This window comes from Doryrhamphus excisus, chromosome 4 (assembly GCF_030265055.1).
Source record: "Doryrhamphus excisus isolate RoL2022-K1 chromosome 4, RoL_Dexc_1.0, whole genome shotgun sequence".
Lineage (NCBI taxonomy): Eukaryota > Metazoa > Chordata > Actinopteri > Syngnathiformes > Syngnathidae > Doryrhamphus > Doryrhamphus excisus.
The window spans coordinates 8,765,513-8,785,885 of NC_080469.1; the positions used below are offsets into that span (position 1 = coordinate 8,765,513).

The 20,373-nt window shown below is 40.4% G+C and overlaps 1 protein-coding gene across 7 annotated transcripts in view; it reads right to left on the reverse strand.

Annotated features, from left to right (window-relative positions):
- The window catches only part of ank1a (ankyrin 1, erythrocytic a), a 79,124-nt gene extending 63,028 nt beyond the window's left edge, over positions 1-16,096 (reverse strand). For 2 of the 7 annotated variants that reach the window (XM_058072102.1, XM_058072099.1), the window contains exon 1: positions 15,499-16,092. In XM_058072102.1, coding sequence (XP_057928085.1) covers positions 15,499-15,624 — 126 coding nt within the window. In that variant the 5' untranslated portion in view covers positions 15,625-16,092. Of the gene's footprint in view, positions 1-15,498 lie in introns of all 7 variants that reach the window. The other 5 variants (XM_058072098.1, XM_058072096.1, XM_058072101.1 and 2 more) reach the window with 5 other exon arrangements.
- Between the last annotated feature and the right edge of the window lie 4,277 nt (positions 16,097-20,373).

The following is a 20,373-nucleotide window of genomic DNA, read 5'->3' on the forward strand; positions in this document are numbered from 1 at the left end:
TTAACCTAGCATGTTTTTGGAATGTGGGAGGAAACCGGAGTACCCGGAGAAAACCCATGCATGCACGGGGACACACATGCAAACTCCACACAGAGATGGCCAAGGGTGGAATTGAACGCTGGTCTCCCAGCTGTGAGGGAGACCACTCGACTCGGCACAGTGACAATTACGTGGCAAAACAGCGCACCAAAGGTGGCCTAGAACCTCGCCAGCTCCAATCTGGTTTATTCTCGGCGCAGGCAAAGCGCAGCCTGTTAATTATAACTATTAGTATACAAAGGAACCACATGTAGCGCAGACTTTGTGGAAACAGAGAAAGTGACCCATGAGACAATTAATAGTTTACAACAACTGAAAGCAAAGATTAATATAATTAATATAAAGATTTGCTTGTTAAAATCTGGCTGTAGGATCGTTTAATTTACTGTTAAAGACGACTTGGAGACCATGAGGAGGAGATACCGAGAATATACAATCAAAAGTTCTCGTATTTGACGATGACAGAGCACTAATACAGTTGCATCACAAGCACGGTGCCTGGATTAACCTGCTGCTTTGTAACTGTCAGGAACAGATTTCTTTGCGCATTGTCGCTTCTGAGGCGCATTGAAAGGCATTGAGAGGCGTCCATTTGATTGGTTAAGATTACACTCAGGTGTGTTACACCCTGTCACGCCTTCTCTCATCTCTTCTCTTTGGCACGTGCGCCAATGGCTGCGCTGAGCTGCGCTGGACTGCGCCGCTGACAAAAATTGCATAGTGCGCCAATCACACTCTGTTAGATCCCATAGTCTCCACTCTTTTTTTCATGCTGCCCTGCAAGGACTACAATGGCATGACATTTAAAGAGATAAAGGAATAATTGCAATTAAGTTGTTGGTACGACTGCACGGCGGTCGAGTGGTTAGCGCACAGACCTCACAGCTAGGAGACCCGAGTTCAATTCCACCCTTGGCCATCTCTGTGTGGAGTTTGCATGCGTGGTTTTTCTCCGGGTACTCCGGTTTCCTCCCACATTCCAAAAACATGCTAGGTTAATTGGTGACTCCAAATTGTCCATAGGTATGAATGTGAGTGTGAATGGTTGTTTGTCTATATGTGCCTTGGCTGGCGACCAGTCCAGGGTGTACCCCGCCTCTTGCCCAAAGACAGCTGGGATAGGCTCCAGCACCCCCGCAACCCTTGTGAGGATAAGTGGTAGAAAATTAATGAATGAAGTTGTTGGTACCTTGTTGGTAATGCTTTGACTCCCCAAAAGATTGCATGAATCAGCCAAAATTCAAAACGGAGTGACACTATTTTGCCAATATTAAGGTTTTGAATTACAGTTATAACACACAAAATGTGACCTTAGTGGAGCCATAACCAAAAATCTTGATGGTACACGCAAAAGACATTGGCTAAATGATTAAGATCCAATGTACAGTACGTATATGGGATACAATTAGACCTTTGTCTATAAACCCTGACTGGTGTTTTAACTGAGTCCTACATCACCTTCTTGTTGCATTACTACTGATCAGAGCAAAAAATCAAGACAAATACCCAATTATTATCGATTGGACAACAATTGTTTTGTCTACAGTGCCTCGCTCTCTTAGCATGAATGGACCTGGAGCTACTCACATGCTGACTGAGTTACAGTTGTTGTCCTGGTTAAATTGTCTGCCATGTAACTGTTAAAATGTCTCCATTTCCTTCCAAATACTGCTCTCCCTGTTTTTAATGTTATTTGTGAGCAGCCGGGATACACCACTACACCACTCAAGACAACAGGCCTTAAATAGTTACAAGATGAAGAATGTAGAAGAACCTATCTGGTTTGACTGAATACACATACTTAAAAATGTTAAATGGGACCTATTATGCTCATTCTTCGACTCTTTGTATTGAGTTGCAGACTCCTATAGAGCACTAGAGCACACTAATAACAGTGCAGAAAACTTTCTCGTTCTTCCAGAATCTGCACCTATTCCAGCAGTATTTCTTTGGATTTTTCTGTTTTAATTTATTCCACCCACAGCCCGCCCCCAGGCACGCCCACTCTGCAGTCCTTGGTCACACTCGCAAGTGCTCACGTGGACTTCCGGATAGCTGCCAAACCCAACTTTTTAGGAAATGGTTATTTATCTTTTTAATGTCCGATTATCCGGCACTTTTGGCATCGTTTAAAATGAGAATACAACATTCTAAACACATTTATAGTCAGAAAAGTGGAAAAAGCATAATAGGTCCACTTTAAAGAAATCAAATTTATGCATACCATCAATAGTTGAGTCATGAAAATGAATCACTTTGCAGGTCATAAATGACAACATGCATCTTGAGAGCAGGGTGGGGGTGGGACAACACCCACTTCTGCTGCCTCTAAATCATTCATGACCCTGCAGTGTTGTGGACCACAGTGTCAGACCGGTCTCCACCAATCTGTGTCTCTGCACAGACTGCCACCCAGCCGCACCACATCCACTGTTTCATTCTCAACCGTAAAACTGCCCTTCATAGACAGCAATTAAACCTTCTAGCCATGACTCCATTCATCTCCTCTCTACCCTCAATAAATCAGTACAATCCAAATAAATATGGATTCTCTGCATCATCTTCATACTGTCAGCATTACAGAGAGCAAAAAAAAAAAGCTCTCAGGCTTCCCTGAGACGCAGGTTTCTCATCCTACCCCCCTGAAGATTCCTACAGGTAAGCAAAGCTCCTGTCTCTCCTAAAATATCTGCTCAGTGGATTTTGTAAAACGATCAAACAAGTGCCAGTCAGCATTAGAATCTGGGGATTTCCACTTTTATCTTTACTTAATAAGACCCTCACTGCTGAATCCTACAAGAATATGCTGCAGTGATGTGGTTATTTATAGAAATTGTATCAATGCAGAGGATGCACCAGGTTCACCACAAAGCTGGAGAGAGTTTGCTGGTTTCATTTTTCCAAATGACATGGATCACAATGTCGGATTAAAAAGCTTATCAATATGGTTAAAAAGGGAGGGATTTGATTGACTTTGTACACTTTAACATAATGGTTAACTGAATGCAGTAACTATTTTAATGAAGCATACTAGGAGGTTTTTTTAACTACCAATTTCCCCTCTTTGTCAAGTGCATTGCTGAACAATAATGAATAATTGATGACTCTGCGTAACAGTATTGCAGAGCTGCAATGAATTGCTGCATTGGATCGGAGGGATAGGCGTTCATCAAAGGAGCTTGTTTGCATGTGTACGAGTGTGTGTATATTAGGGCTGCCACTATTAGTGAACTTGTCACGATTATGTGCATCGTTGTTTTTTTTTAATCTCTGTTTTTATCTCAAAACCCAGAATTATACCCAGTTATGCTAGCATTTTAAGAAAACAAAAGCTATATACGTGTGCAATGCAATATATGCAAGACAGAACACGCAATGCACCTGAAAAGGAAGCATGTGGCTTGTGACAATGATGAAGAGGGACTGTCGTCTCAGTGAGATAACTGGCCAGTTTGCTGCTAATATTAGTGTACAGCAAGGGCTAACTTACTAATGGGCCTAACTCAACAATGGCTGGACTAGCTCCACGGGGTGACCAGCGTGTTCACATCCGGACGGAAAGTCCCCCACAATTTTGTTTGGCTGTCTTGCTAGTATCGGATCTTGCTAGTATTGATATCCATCCATCCATCCATCATCCATCCATTTTGTAGATATGCCGCCTATCCACAGTAGCAATGTCACAATTGCCGGACGTAAGCACGGTCAAATCTGATGACATGTGTGTGTTGGATTGGTTTGTTAGGTAGGTTACTTATAATAGTTCCAATATGTAGAAAAAAATGTGACATAGCAAATATAAATATGGAAAATAATAACAACAACAATAATAATAATGTGTTATTGTGTTTACTTTAGTCACTTGAAAAAACAGCTCAGATTTGAGTCCAAACAATTTGATCAGGATCAGAGACCAAAAATACTGATTTGAACATCCCTGATGAAGGGAGTCCATAAGGTCTCTTTACAGTGTAACACATATACAGTATTACAAAAGCAAATGAATCGACTAATCTGTAGAAATGATTACATAAGAGAAAGTGTTTACGTTTTTTGCCTTGGTTAATACACCTCTATATAGACACCATTAGTTGCATAAAGCACACTCAGACACACAATTTCTTGCCACGTTCACTGTAGCATAGTCAATGGTGTATGTAGCATTATCAATGGTGGTAATGGACTCTGTGATCTTTTGCTTAAGGTCGTTGATGTCCCGTATCTTTACTCGATACACAATATCTTTAATTATTTTTTTTAATTGACATATCTCAGCAATTACTTTAATATATTTTTTTTTGTAATTGTATAGTAACAATGTTGGATGATTTTAAAGGAGGGCAAATCTAGTGTTGTTTAGGATTAAAACATTTCAAGCCAAAATCAAAAGGATTTACAGGTACATTAAATAGGACACACAAGCCAGATTTTCACACTCTCACACACATCTTAGCCTAGTTATTCTGAGCATGTTGCATAACAACCGAGGCTCAAGGATTCTTCAAATGTCCAAAAATAAGTGGAAAATCATTGTGGTGTAGAAAACTGTACGAGTACACGATTGCTACTGTCCACTGGACACACAAAATAATTTGCATTTACGTGTATATGTCAATCCTTAACTGGTCTAGTGAACATACCAGAATATATTTAAAGAGCATCTCCCCCTAGTATTGTTATTAATGGTCCTAATGTAAACATCAAGTCTCCTCCTTCTCATTGGATTAAGATGAGAATGTTTCAAAGATGGGCAATAGTGAGCACAATAGCCACAGAAGGTGGGGTGAGAAGAAATACACAAAGCGGTGAAGTGGATCCTCTTTCCTTAAGTCAGCAGGATGCAAGAATGCAAAAGTGACTGAAATGGTGTGATGGCAAGGGATGTGGATTACGAAAAACCACAAACTGGTAAAACAGCTTATCATCTCAGGATGTTTTGGGAAATGTAACACTTAAAAACGACACTTCTGTCATTTCACATTTGTGAACTGAATTCCCTTTGTCTGATATGGCTTTTTAATGAAAGATGAGGGACAATGTATTGATCTAACAGTTATTTTTAGCTCACAGAACACCCCAGAGGCTGTCATATGGTCATACTAAAAGGATGCCACAATGGACACACTCTCTCTTGCACATACAAACACACACAGATGCTTTTCCACCAGTAGGCAATTAAAAAGTCTCAGCCTGAGGCAACACACAGGCCAAAGTCACGCTGCTCTATGCTCTAACAAACAATTTCTCCATTACCAGCAGAGTAACCGTCCTAAGCCGCCTCAAGCTCTGCTATAGATTCTCTTTCACTTTAACTCTGCAGTGAGGAAATGCACGAGTGGCCAAGGAAACCAAGGAAGGGGCGGAGGCAATCATTACTGTATGTGTAAGCTATAGAGAAGCAGCAGAAAGAGAGATGAGGACAAGATGAAGACAGCCAAATGCTGAGTCGTCAGAATATGACTCCAGTCATCAATAAAAATGAATAATTTACTAGATCATCTTTACAAAACATATTATCTTTTCTCTAAGCAAAAGTGATCATTGCCTTAAGGTTGCCTCAAGTTTGGGTAGGTAGCTGGTACATTTGGGTACGCAAGTGTCACACATGCAAGACTTCCTTCTTAACACGGTCACAAATTTGCATTGTGTTCCTTTTACCATCTACGCAGTTGTGTTTAAAGTGCTAACTAGCCGCCATTCAGAAATAGATATTCTCTCAAAGGAAGTATAGTACATGAGATGATATCAGGACAAAGACGATCCTCACTGCAATCACTAGGTGGCGACATTTCACACTCTCACAGAGCAGCCACCAGGGTGCTGACTAAGGGCTTGCTGGCAGAAGGTGTGCTTGTGCCAGGTCTGCATGCATGTGCACTAACATGTGATCGTGTTGGAGGTTTAACCTTGTGGAGCTACTGCATTTCAACAGATTCTCCTCCATCCTTACCGTCCCTTCATGCCCTGCTCTTAGATTTATTACAGAAGCAAAGAATGCAGCCAAAATGTCCAATACTGAACAGTAAATGTGCCATTTAAGTAGATTGCTCTATAGCAACATCACACTGCACAGCCATTTTCTCCCCATTTTGCTGCAGACTGAAAAAATCTGTAAAATGTGGAATACTATAGCATGCCAGTCTTTCTCTCTCCTGCTTAAATATGCCTCTATAGTGCCAACTATGCGGCTGTGAGAAGAGGAGGTGTTAAGATTGGAAATTCTGCAGTGTTGCAACATGCCACAAGTAACTGCAGCAAAGAGGTGGAAACAAGGAAAGAGCCCATATCGGAGCAGGAGAATTGATTATAGGAAGGATGGAGGGGATGCGCTCTCAGACGGAAGGAGAGAGGGAATCAAAAGGGGTGGGCACCTGGCTCTGCATCAGCTTGAGAGAAAAAAAAACAGTCTCTTGGGCCAGCCAATTAGAGGGAGGGTGACACAACTCTCCTAGCTGCTCACTAGTCATTTCTGCAACACATGCCCCTCATGCTCAAACCACTGCACAATGATAAACAAAGTTGTCCTTTGTGAGTATTATTGATCTGCCATCAGGTGGGCTTTGACTTGTCTGAGATTTACGCTTCGAAAAAAGGAGGAAGAAAATTTTTGATCTTTGTCTTGAACGGCCATTATGCCTGACATGTGACTTCAGCTCAGTGAGAATCTTGAGGGTTAATTCTTGTGTGTTTTTGTTTTTCACAATGTCACCAGAGAAGGATGATGTTGATCAAAGCAAAAGAGGAAAAAGTGCAATGATGATCATAAAATCAGAATTTCTACTTATTGCACTGCAGCATCGTGCAGCAAAAGTGACATCAATAAGAAAAGATACGCTGCAACGTCAGCTGTGTTTAGATATTTAGTCTCTATGTGAAGAGAATCCACTTCCACTCCGACACAAATGCAGTAATCCTCCCTATGGATGTTTGTTATCATGTCACAGATGTTTTAGGCTCCATTCACATGGAATTTTTTGGCTAAAATACAGTTTTTTATGTGGCCTTTGACATTACCAAGACATCCAATTTGTTAGCGTACAGTAGAATAATTCCTCGTTTAGTGCAGTGAATTGGTTGCAGACCCAACTGTGATAAGTCAGTTTCTGCAAAGTAGGATTCCTTTTTAAAAGTTCGAAGTTAGAGCAATGAAAATCTGTTTATGACCTTCTAAGTCTTTTTTTAACATTAGAGCCCCCTAGACAAAAATGGCAACCCTATAGTCACCTATTGCACAATACAGTAGACATATTGTAATAACAGAAAATAAGACCCATTAGACATAAATTACACATAGTATGGTCTCACATGTTAGCAATTGGATAATTCCTGTTTTTCTTCTGGAAAGTGTACTTCCTATGGAGGCTATAGTCTTATCCCTGTCTCACCTATAGTGGCCAGTGTAGAATATTACAATTTCAATATGTCTTCTGAATGCCATATATTCGTATTTTCTTTCATTTAGCCATTTTTTTATAAGATTAAATATGCCTATTTTTCCGCTCATAATAGGCTTGAGTCAACCACATAACTCAGAAAATGTATTAAATGTATTAATTTATTTATTTTGAAAAACCGTGATAGAGTGAAACCAATTCAAACGAGGGATGACTGCATTTACCATAGTTCAATTGAGAATTTTTTTCAATTGAGAACAGTATCTTGGGATAGATTGTGTTTTAACCTTTAAGGAATCACAGTATCAACCTGTACATCATGCGAGTCATCTGAATTGTCTATTTAACTGTTGTCATGACGATCAAAGCAAATTCTAAAGAGGTGCCTCTCAAAGTACATCCTTTTGAGTGAAAAAGACATTGTTGCAGAAACAAGACTGTGTAGTAAAAGAAGGTGAAGGAAATTATAAAATATCTACCACCTTTTTATGACTCTTTGAGCGGCTGATGAAAGAAGCAATTGAATATAACAAAATGAAATTACAGCACTTATTTCTGTTTTGTTGTATTTGCTAGCTGTCATCTTGGAGATCAGAGAATCAAATCAAACTAAATCCACTTCTGCGCCTTGAGGATACAGATCAAGGGGTTTACAAATGGCTAAGCGTTTAATAACAAGTTCAAGATGCGACATCACTATGATGACACTTGACTCGAGGATTTGAAGACTCAAGAAATCTGCACACCACTTAGTCAGATTCGGAGTCTTCGTCATCTGGAAGCACCAGATATAGCTGACGAGGGCTACAGTGACGTGACGTGTAGATGGTCAATCATCTTTGATTTTTTTACAATGCAAGAGGAATTCTGAGCCGCCACGGTGTAGTGGTTAGAATTCTGGACTTCTGAGCAAACGTCCTGGGTTCGAATCTCTAAACATCATTGGTATTCGTCAAGAAGGGCATCCGGCATTTAAAGTGTTCAAGCAAAAATCAGTATGCGGATCAAAAGAAATAAACAAAACTCAGAGGAATTCTGCTGTCTAAAGTCAAGAGTAGCTAAAATGAAAACATGCTCTTGAATGTCACAAAACAAAGGAAACTAACTTCATAAAACAAATGCACAAATATTTGAAAGAGTAGGTGTAATCTTGATGTTTTCAGGAATGCTAACATGCAAAAGTTGCAAAATGTCAGGTAGGATTTGTTTGTATGGCAAAATAACAATTATTATGAGGTTATTTTTGGGATATTGACTGAAAACTAGAACAGCTAACAAAACACATGATGGGAAGATAGTCGAAATACAGCGATACTAACTTGGCTTGCCGTTACAAACTCACTTTTCTGTCTTTAAGGTTGCAGTTGATTGATGGGATAATCCTTGTCTTTTAATTGCAACAGCACCTCTGGTTGCACCCATGTACTGCAATCAATGTCTTGAGCTTTAAAACAAGCTATAGGTCAATCTGCTGAAAGGGGTACCGGAGACGGTGCCGTCACTTCGAGGGCCATGATGCACTGACTATTGTGATTTGGAGCTGCAACACATTGAATTCAAATGCCGAAATTTTTAAAATATTTGTATAAAACACAATCTGATTTCAATTTCCTTTCCTTGTGTGCATCGCCATTTTGTGACATTTGGTGATTTGCTGCACACAACTTTACTCGCTGATTGTCGATAATACCGCTTGTAAACAAGGTGGTATAGGTGGCATAGCTAGTTTTTACATACAGTATATACTGTATGTAGTATCTAAGCTACACGCTACCAAGGTAGGACTCACAGCTCCTGAAACTCCAAATGCAAGACGCCACTGATTGCACCTCTTGTCCTTCCCTCTCATCTCTCTCATCAGAAAAGAGAAAAGGTGGAGATGTGGTCTACAAAAGAGCTTTGCTTTCTGATGACAAGTACCAACAACCTATCAAATTAAAAAGAAGAGATTGCTTCATTCACTCTTACTGCGTATCTCTCCCCCATTTTATTTGGGCATGATGAGGATGAATTTCCATTGAGTTATGCAACAGCTGCACTATCAGAATAACAATTGAGAGGAGAGATTAGCCCAACTGGCCTAGGAGAGAGTTTGAGAGGAAGATGGGAGGGAGAGTCGAGGAAGCCCCTCTCAATATGACACATCATTCCACGTGCCGTCTCTGGAATAAATAGATTATGTGCTGCAGTGGGAGGATGAACAAAGGCAGATGCTGCCATCATCATTAAGGTTTAAATCTGGGGACTTCGTGTCAGCTCGGCTTTGTTTACCGTCATCAGCAGGGTAGCATACCAATACATTTGTTTTGCCTCATATGACTACATGCTTTTAGTTCAGCCTTGTGCAGTTTGAAATACCTGAAAAAGTCTTTACAGTTGTGGGAAAGCCAAACCCCTGCAGAGAGGGAGTGCCTACTGGATGTTTGATGCCGTCTTTTTGTGTCATTCATTTGTTTTTCTATTTCAGGAGAGAATTTAAATCAGCTCAAGAGAAGGTATCTTCTGCATAAACCTTAATGGGTGTGATTGGGTAACTGCTTTAAAATTAATCTCTGCAACCTGTTATGTGCAAAGGGGGGGGTTCACGTGCGCATTCTGTTACAGCTTTAATTAAAGGAGTACACGATGCAGCTCTCAGCCAACCTGTCCAGGCAGCACTCACAGAGTCATCCCCAGCCTTCATCAACCTGAGTGATTGCTAGGACCAAGCATGCTGACTCATCTGACTGTGGGCTTCCACTGGTCCACCGAAACGTGCACTCCATCAATGCACAGGACAAGAGGCCAGCACCGGTGATTTACAACCATTCCCTGAATACCCGCTAAGCTAAAACCATTGTCTAATCCTAACCTTACATAGTCCTAACCTTGCCTTGACCTCCTGCTGCAACATAGTGACATAATGGCTTGCAAAGTCTTCATATTATGCAAGCAATAACCACAGACTGTGGCCTGACAGCCACAATGACAAGTAATTGCTGACGGGACAATGCCATGATTGGACTATACATTGTCATTAGTGTGCAATATAAGACCTTTGAATCCGTACCAACTAAATCACCAAAGAATACTCAAACCTAAACCTTGGCAACAGAGCTTGTGCCTGTAATCCTTTAATCATATACTGTAAGACTACAACCAGACATATGATCTAAATTGCTGTACAATATGGTATCCATCATATACATTGTGTAAATGTGTGTTTAAAACATAATTTGCAGTGACGACCACTGATGGACGAAGTTGCACACATGGAAGAAGTCGTGTCCAAGTCTATGATGGTAGAACCCTATTAAGTCCAAGCACTTCGGACTGGCTGACTCATGTTGTGGACTCAACCAAAACCAAAAATAGCCATGGCTTGCACATTTACTTGTGACTCTCACCAAAGGGATAAGGAAAATGGACAATCATAAAGGATTTGTTGATGTGTGTTCATGGCTTCTATTTTGATATTTTTGTCTTAATATCATATTTAACACAGGTGGTCCTCAGGTTACAGATGAGTTCCTTTCTTATGACTGTGATGTAAGTTGACTTTTTGTGTAAATTAACACCTAAGACACTCAAACATACACAGAACATTTGAAGAAATATATATATTATAAAGAAAAGACAATACAAGAATTAAATTAAACAGTAATTAAAAAGCGAGAATGCCTTTATTGTATCGCTACGGCTGGAGGGGGTGTTGCTATGGAGGGAATTACAGGCTTATTGGGGGGGAACGAGTCTCAATAATGACACCACTGTGCTGCTTATAATTAACACTGTCCATTTACAGAAGATCCTTTAACATGTTCAAGAATACCTTCTGCATCCTTAAGCGTTTGAGGTGCTTGTATCAGGCAGCCAATGTTGATTTCTCCACTGAGCATTTCATAATGCCTAATTTCACTAACCTTTCTGTGATGCTGAGAGGTACACCCCGCCCCAAAGCAGTCATAAACCATCAGTGCATAGCCAGCTTCTATAGCATACCAGTGGAGCGCTATGTGTCAATGAATCACACATGCACAAGTCGAAGTGGATCTGATCCTGTTTTACAAAGCAGGATCTAAAATATAAATGGTTCTTAAGCTTAATTAAATTCCTACTCATTCCACTCAAGCCTCATTCGGGACTCGGTCACTTATGTATGATGTAAGAACTTTGTGAAAAAGTTAAACAAACAGTCTTAACTGCAAGATAAAAGGTGGCAGCGGCAGGCGAGTCCTGATGTAATTATTAGGCCGTCTAGACTTTGCCAGCTAAAGTGGAACTACAGCTGCTATTGACGGGCTGTCAATAGCAGGACCAAGGCTGAAGTCCAGTGTTGTGCTAGCATTTAGAATTTAAAACCAGTATCATAAATAAACAAATGTTATTTTGAGCTGACAAAAAAACATGTTTGTGTCAGCGTGAGAAGTCTCCCTCGCTCACATTTTGTATTTGTTGAACGTTTGTGGGCGAGTTTAAGAGCTAATGTGCTAATAATAAAGAAAAATAATAATACAAAAATATGCTTTCTGACTGTATTGTTTTAAATAATGGCCCATAGTTCTGAAATTGATATTCCTTTACATCAAATTTGATGTAATTATTGTTGTAGTTGCACATCAAATTGTTTAACGCAAAGAGATTTCCCCTACGTATTATAGATAAAAACTTATTTCTATCTGTGATTAATTCTAAGTAAACTATGGACAAAATTTGATTGATCAAATATTTTCATCGTTTTACAACACCTTATATTAATATTAATTATTTTATATTAATGAATTATTTTATCTTAATTTATATTAATGAAGTGATGGCCAATTTTTAATTAACAAAACAAGAATTATGTGTATTCTTAGTTCCAAATGTAATTAAGATATTTTTATTTATATTAGTCTCTCCTTTGAGGTCACGCTTTTTTCTGCTCCAGATCTAATGTTAAGAGGCAGGCCATTCCAGAGTTTACAATAGAGACCCCAGATTTAAGATTAGACAAAGTTAAAAGGAGCTGTGAGCTAGACCTTATAGTTCTAGGAAGGAACATAAACAGTCAATAAGTCAGATGAGGGAGCCAAGTGAATTGAAAAGAAAATTGAATTATTCTTTTCTTTTTCTTGTCATTCTCTTAATGAGCGGATCTGCATTACCATTAAAAAACAAACTCCAATAGGAGTCAGTGCATCACGACCCAAGAACCTCACTGAAAGTCAATTGTTTAGTGTATACAATATTGGTAAAATAATTAAAAGGTAAGTCCTCAATGTCTGTCCTTTACAATGTGCACTGAATCACACACACAGATGGATGTGTTATAAATACAGCTGACTTTGCAGCGGTAATTAGGGTTACACATCTTTGCCGTAAAACTGACTAACTAATGAGGTGCTGAAGAAGCCAATAACAAATGTGCACTACTAGAGGTTCAAACTAAAGAGTGATTACTTCCAAAATGTTCACTTTAATCTGTGATAAGAAGGCACACGGCAGGTGCTCACTCTGATGGGCTTAGTCACCACTGCAGCGCCACTAATCCACTGTACCAAACCTGGACAAAGCCACACATTTGCACAGAGACACACACATCACCACTGCATCAACCCCTACACAGTGTTACTATTGCAATCTATTTCAGACATTGAAATGTACCTCTGAGAAGGCTCTACTTCCAGGTCAAGCAGAGAAAAACCTAAAATACTTTCACTCCTGCAGGACCTTCTGTCAGCCATGATAGCTACACAATCTTGTAGCACTGTGGCTGTTTCGCAAGCTGAGATTATTCAGGCCAGATCAGTTCTACCTTGTCAATGCCTGATGGGGATGTGCTCCAGCAGCCAACACCTGAGTGCTTGATCGTCTACAGCAGCAAAGTAGCCATAGTGCATACTGACCAGACTTATTGCATTAATGAGTCTTACTTGAGAGCGAGCACCGCTAATGGGTCAGGACTCTGCTGCCACAAGTATCTTTTATTGCTACTCCCTGCCTTGTAAGTATCAGACCAGCTTTACTAAGCAGAGATGTACACACTAATGGCAAAAAAGCAACAAAGCAACAAAAGGAAATGGTCTGTAAATGGTCAAAGAAACACAAGTTAAATTATTCCCTTGCATCTTGTAGTGCTTGCTCACAACATAAATGATCTTTAATTATTTGCTGAATAGAATATCTTTGGTTCAACTGTGTGGTCCTCTGCTTGCATAGCCCATGATCCAAAGCCATGACTGCTACGGTTGATTATAGCCCATTAATCTAATAGCCCATTCTAAATTACTTGTAGGTGAGAATTTTAGTGCAGGATAAAGCAATGTCGTCAACTGTTGTGATGCTTATCTTCATGTTATACCATCCAATTTGTAGTAAACCATAGGTGTATGAAGAATAAACCGACTGCTTAAAAAGCGGCATCTTCCCTCCCTATGTCATGAGAATATACCTGAACCAGATGCATGATGCAAAATGCATTAGAACTGCTTCAAGGCTTGCTAATTTATAATGTAAACAAGTAAGATAAATGATGTACTACCTCAATGCAAGGTGGGCCATTCAACGCAGACATAACAATATGAAAAATGTGCTGACACAAACAATAGGACTTGGCCACTGTGCTTGTTTCAAGTAAAATCAGTCCAATGCTTAGCATCATAGACATTCATCATCAGCATACAAACCATCCGAAATGAAAAGTTTAAACATTTCCAACATAAAGTGCTCAAAACACAGTATTTGTGCAGAAATTGAATGGCTTAATGGTGATTAAAGGCACAGATGCTAAAATACAACATTTTCCTGATGATAATTTGATACAGACGCACAAAGTTGTTCATGTCTGGACAGTAATAAGAGTTTTTAAGTGAATGATACATAATAACTTTTGAGTTGTTATAAAAACAGAGGACAACTGCTAATAGTGGTTTGCTAACAGATCTGTGAAACAAGCCAGTGTTAAAAAAAATATGATTAGGAGGAGGAGTCAGGAAGATTATTTAAAAGACTTAAGCTGCATGGTTATGTAACTGATATGGGATCCTCTGAAACAATACACGTATGCATGAGTCAAACCTGGGATGCATTAAGGACCCTTGGCGGAAACCTCGTTCTTCTTCATCCATACTGTTAGAGCTACAGGCATTCCCTTCTTGCATCTCATCTTTCCAGACATACACTCACACACACGTGCAAAACACACAGTTGACTTGCTCTCACGCTCATTCACTCACTGCTCATTTAATCAAGGTTGAGTTTGCCATAGCGGAGAGTATTGTGTCTGACTCTCTTAAGGTACAAGAGGTACAAGCTTTGCTCAGACATACCTACCAAATGAAAAATGTAATCCCCAAGAAAGCCTTCCAGGACTGGGAGGGGGGCAGTCCTCTGTTTGGCCATAACACTGTCTCCACCGCATCAGCACCAGATTGGTTTACAGCCAGCTTGGCACTATGCACATTCGCAGGGTTGCTGAGGCGCTATTTCTAACAAACAGCGAGGTTTGCAGATGACTCGTTTTAATTTAGGTGTAAAATGGAACCCAATGACTGCAGTTTTACAATACATCCTGCAGACAGTGAATGATGTAGCAGTGATTTTTTTTTTTTATTTACAATGAGCTCTGGCTTTGCATGGGACAGAAAGCTGCAGTTATTCCACAGTGGTCATTGCAAAGCCAAATAAAAAGAGAACGCAGAAAGGAAGGATAAAAAAGCTGACCACTCACATGATGAGTGTTCATGTCATATTTGACAACACTGCAGTGAAAACAAAAAAGGATTCAAAGAGAGACAGAGGCACAGTGCTTCCTTGCCAGACAATTGATAGAGCACAGTCAATAAACTGGGCAGAAAGCAATCTGGACCATTAAGAAAGCATGCAGTGTGCTGGAACGTTTCCCCATACCTGTATGCACATGACATACATGTGTGCCAGGGAGGATGTGTGTACACACAGTGGAAACACAACATGACTGGCTTTCCATGTGTGCCCAGGCACCCCAGACTCATTTAAGCATGACACAGAGACAGGGGGGCGTCTCAACCTTCCTAGCCCCCCCTCCCTTCTAAACCTACCCCACCTGTGAATAGCCCCAGTATACCTTGCGCTTTTTATCCCGTGAGCGGCTCCTCTTCTTGACCTTTTCTTCTTCTTTCTCTTTGCGCTCCTGTTCAGCCTGGGCTTCTAAATCCTTGTTCTTGCGGAGGTGTTTGGCTGCTTGAGCCATGGTGTTGGAGGGAGTCTGGGTGGTGTCAGCCTGTCCAGATCTTACGGTGCTGGGACCTTTACCTGATGAGTACCAACACTGGTGCTGCTGCCGCTACTGCTGCGTTCCTCTATGGTCCTGCAGAGTCTGAGCGTGCTCACTCTCTGCCTCTTACTCCTCCTCTTCAGCAGTGCAGTCACACACACACAGCGGCAGTCCTCTGCCGTCTGCTGTGGGATGCGACTGCAGCACAGCACTCTCTCAATCGTTAATGTACACTTGCCTCATTCAATTTCTCTCAGTTGCCGTCGCCTTTAGTGTCCCTCTGCAAATCTGATATTAAGGGGATGGTTTCTTCTTTTTCTCTTCTGTTCTTTGTTTGCTGCACCCTCTTTCTTTTCTCTACACAGTGTTTTGTGATACAACCGACCCCATCAACTAAGATTAAAAGGGGATGAATAGACACTCAGTTGAGGAGTAGCCTGAGCAGCTTCAAATCAAAGTCGTGGCTCTTCCTCCTCACATTGCATTGATTTTGTTTCATTTTCCAGTATTTGATTTCTCACAGTTTTGTGCTCCTCTTGTGTGCCCTGCAGTGGGAACCCTCATTGAATCAAAGCATAATTCACTACCATAAGGATACCAGAGGAAATAAAAGAAATGTAAAATATGCATGAAGAGGAAAAAACAGCCTTTTGCTCGTTAACTCTCCTCTTCGTCGTACTCCCTCTTCCCGCTCTCCTGGTGAAGCACTGCAGCAGACTGGACTGGTACAGCCGTGCAAGGATGTTGGTGCAGTGTGCTTGTGTATGCAAGGACTGGAAGCTATGCAATGCTATTTCATTCATAGTCTATTGAAATTGCATATCAACAATCTATACTAATGGCAGCAGAATTGGGGTTCAGTGACTTTTTCCTCATTTCCTTCAGTTCCACTTTTAGGGTAGGGTAGCCCAGTATTGTATTGGATTCCTGCAAATTCCTGCATAAAATGTATGGATATTTGCGCAGCAGCATTAAAAGAAGTGTTGATGGATGGGCACGTGTTTACTGGTACCTCGCCCTGCTTCTCTCTCCTTCAGTTGCTCCCCCTCCTCCCAACAATGCTGCTGACGCAGGTAAAAAAAAAAAAAACTAAACAAATCCTTTACCACGTCTTTTCCCTCACACATACACATCCATAACTTGATTTCTAAACACATACACATGGCAGAACATGTGCTACAGGAAATATATACAAAAAAGCAATATTTGGCAATTTGCATCAACATTGCCTTTTGTTTTGATTATGTTGTTCGTTTTGACTTTTTCAGAATCAAATGCAAAACAATCCCAAACTGAACTAAAGGTTCTCCATTGGGAACCCAATCAGAGAATTTTGTGGCTTCTTGTATTTTTAGTCAGGAAGAGAGGGCTTTCTTTGAGCAACCTCTCCAATGCCTACACTAATTATCACCCACTGCATCCTGTTCAAATGTCTCCCTCTGAGTTTTTGGTCTACTGCCAATATCCCCTGATACGATTGCAGATTCTAATACTGCAACATACTAAAAAATGCACTTAGTGATCTTTGTCTTCAGTTTGCAACACCACTGCAAAAATCACACGAGCATAAGCTTTAGTATGACACAGACAAACACAGTAAGACTGGCAGCTGTGTGGCGAGATATTCATCACAATATCAAACTCCTGGGAAATGTCCTTAAATGAATCATCACTGGGACTGACTCAAGTTGTAATAAGGACATTTTTGCTTTGCCAACTACACTGGGCTTGTTTCATTACATTCCTGCTCAAATAAAGTGGATTCTAACACAGTCACTGGGACTACTACTACTACTGTATGCACACTCTGTAATGCTACACAGACAGCAACTTACTTACACAAAATACAGTTAGGGCACTGGTACATTGTTAGTTATAGCTTGCGCTTCTGACTCCAAGTAATGTTGGAAAGGTGTCTCGGTTCAGCAACAGTTTGGCGATAGTCAAGCTTCGGCTATCTTCAAAAAACAGTCCCACTAACATAGTCCCTCTAACCACTTGACTCTTTTGGCAAGTTCAGACATAAACAAATATTTCCATGAAGTTGTTGAACCGTGCTAACATGGTGAAATCTTTGACAAATAGCAGAACAGGGGAAGGGCAAGCCTACAGCTTATACCCGGGCACCCCCTGAAAAGAAAGTCAGGCTCACTGTGACCTCACAGTGAGCTTGTGTTAGAAATAGCTCTGAAACCAAGAGGCTCACTTCCAAATGTGCAAACCTCATTATATAAACTTTGGCATTGTTTAACACGATGATACAACATTTATAGGTAAGAAAAAAGCAGAATTGGTCCCTCTTAAGCATGTAATATGCTGATTGACCAGGCTGCCTGACGCAACATGAGGTACAGTATGTGATTTTGTTTTGACACAACTTCCGATCCATATGTCCTTTCACTAGGGATGAGCCGGATACTCATTGTAAACGAGTATCTGTTACAGATAATGCATTTTTGCAGGATGCGAGTATGAAACTGCGCAGAGCTGACTGGCCACAACATTAGGTACACAACCATTCACACTCACATTCATAACCTATGGACAATTAGGAGTTGCCAATTAACCTGTATACATGATTATAATATGTATAAATAATTAGAGATAAGAATGAAGCCTCAAGCATCACTTACACGCATACATGTATAGTTGAATAATTAACAATACATATAGCAACTTCTGATCAATCTAAATTAATTTCAAACTTAAAATAATGTATAACTTTAAGGCCATATTTAAGCCCGCCCATTATCCACGAAACCACACCCATTCTGTGTATGCCCCGCCTACTTCAAGTGGGATCATTTAGATGGGAGAACAGATACAGATAGTGGTGTACTCACTCATCCTTACTACTTTTCACCATATTGGGAGAAATTACCTGAAATCAGTTCAATTTTTAAAAGAGGGTTTCATCACCTGTACTTGAAATTCTTATGACACCAACAAATGTTAATGTTGTTATTTCTGCCCTGAACATCGAAAAGCATATTTTCCGTTCCAGATGTATGCTTGAATATTTAAAAATGTTTTATTTTTAGCAAGTTTCACCTCTCTGTGTGGAGGAGGCACAGCAAATGACATCAGATCTGGACGGTCCCACCTGGAACATCTGCTTCACTCCAATGCATTCTCTGGTATTATGCTACACTTCTCAGTGAATTTATGTTGTTTGTTAGATATATATTTTTTTATATTATACTAGCTCATTGTGTTAAAGGCTTTTGCTGGTACACTCATAAGTAAGCTTGATCACATTTCTAAAAAAACACCATGATCAGATGATCGGTAAACTTTGTGGGACAAATGTTACAATACTGCCCAGCAGATGGAAATAACAAGTCAAAAATCCACAAGACATTTGACCGTGGAAAAGCGTGCCAAGGTGGCAATAATAATATGCTCCATAGGAGGTACAGTGCTGGCAGCTAATGCAGTGCTAATTCCTATCTGGCTTGTGCTAGCTAGACGGCTAATGTAGTGTCTGTTAATAAATCCAAAGGGATTTGATTGCAGCATCACTAGAATCTTGAAATAATGCGAGCAAGTTAATAGCTGTTGCTATCACTGACAGTAAAATATATTATACGCCTCAAAATAAAATATTAGTGAATGTTATTGTTGCTATGAATCTCACTTTCTTCGTGTGCGTTCATGGTTGTGCTTGTTTATACCTGGTTTTCGTGTTACCCGTATAAGTGTTCTCGACTTGGATTGTTAGCAAAACTTGGCTTGCTGGGCTTTCTAGCCTATCGTGCAGTCGATTTGAGAATTTGAGAAAAAGGTTCTGCAAAGGGTGGTAAAAGAAGTACAAAAGATTGTGGGAGTCAGCATACCCATGCATGATTATCTACACAGCCAGATGCAGGAAAAGGGCCCACAGCATAATAAAGGACCTCACCCACTCTGCACACTCACTGTTTGCCACCCTCCCCTCAGGCCGGAGGTGGAGGAGCATCAGGAGCAGAACTAAGACTCAACAATAGGGTTTACCCACAAGCTGTTGGGCTGTTGAACTCTGAAGCCTTTGAGCCCCCCATCACCACGGATATGTAAATACTCATACACATAGAAAACTAATAAAATTATATATAATTATAAATATGGCTGCATGGTGGAGGAGCTGCATGTGTGGTGTTTGCATGTTCTCCCCGTGCATGCGTTGGATTTCTCCAGATATTCCGGTTTCCTCCCACATTCCAAAAACATGTACGTTAGGTTAATTGGCGACTCCAAATTGTCCATAGGTATGAATGTGAGTGTGAATGGTTGTTTGTCAATATGTGCCCTGTGATTGGCTGGCGACCAGTCCAGGGTGAACCCCGCCTCTCCTCCAAAGAGAGCTGGGAAAAGCTCCAGCATCCCCCGCAACCCACGTGAGGATAAGCGGTAGTAAATGAATGAATGAATGAATAATTATCAATGTACAATTAGCCAGTCGACACTCTAATTAGTTTTTTGTTCTATTAAAATGTGAGAAAATAAATCATAATATGTACAATTGAGAAAGACAATATTTCAGTGGTGCGACAGGTTACATCCCAGTCATTTTCTTAAATGACCTCCTCAGTTCTTCTTTGATCCTCAACTTTGTGTCCTCAAACTGGGCCTCCAGAAAGAAGAGCATGAACATCGTCATACTGCTACCTGAGTTGATCCTTCCATGTCCTGCAAGAGGTTGAAGTGTCTGTCTCTCCCTCATTTCTCTTAAATGCCACACAGAAA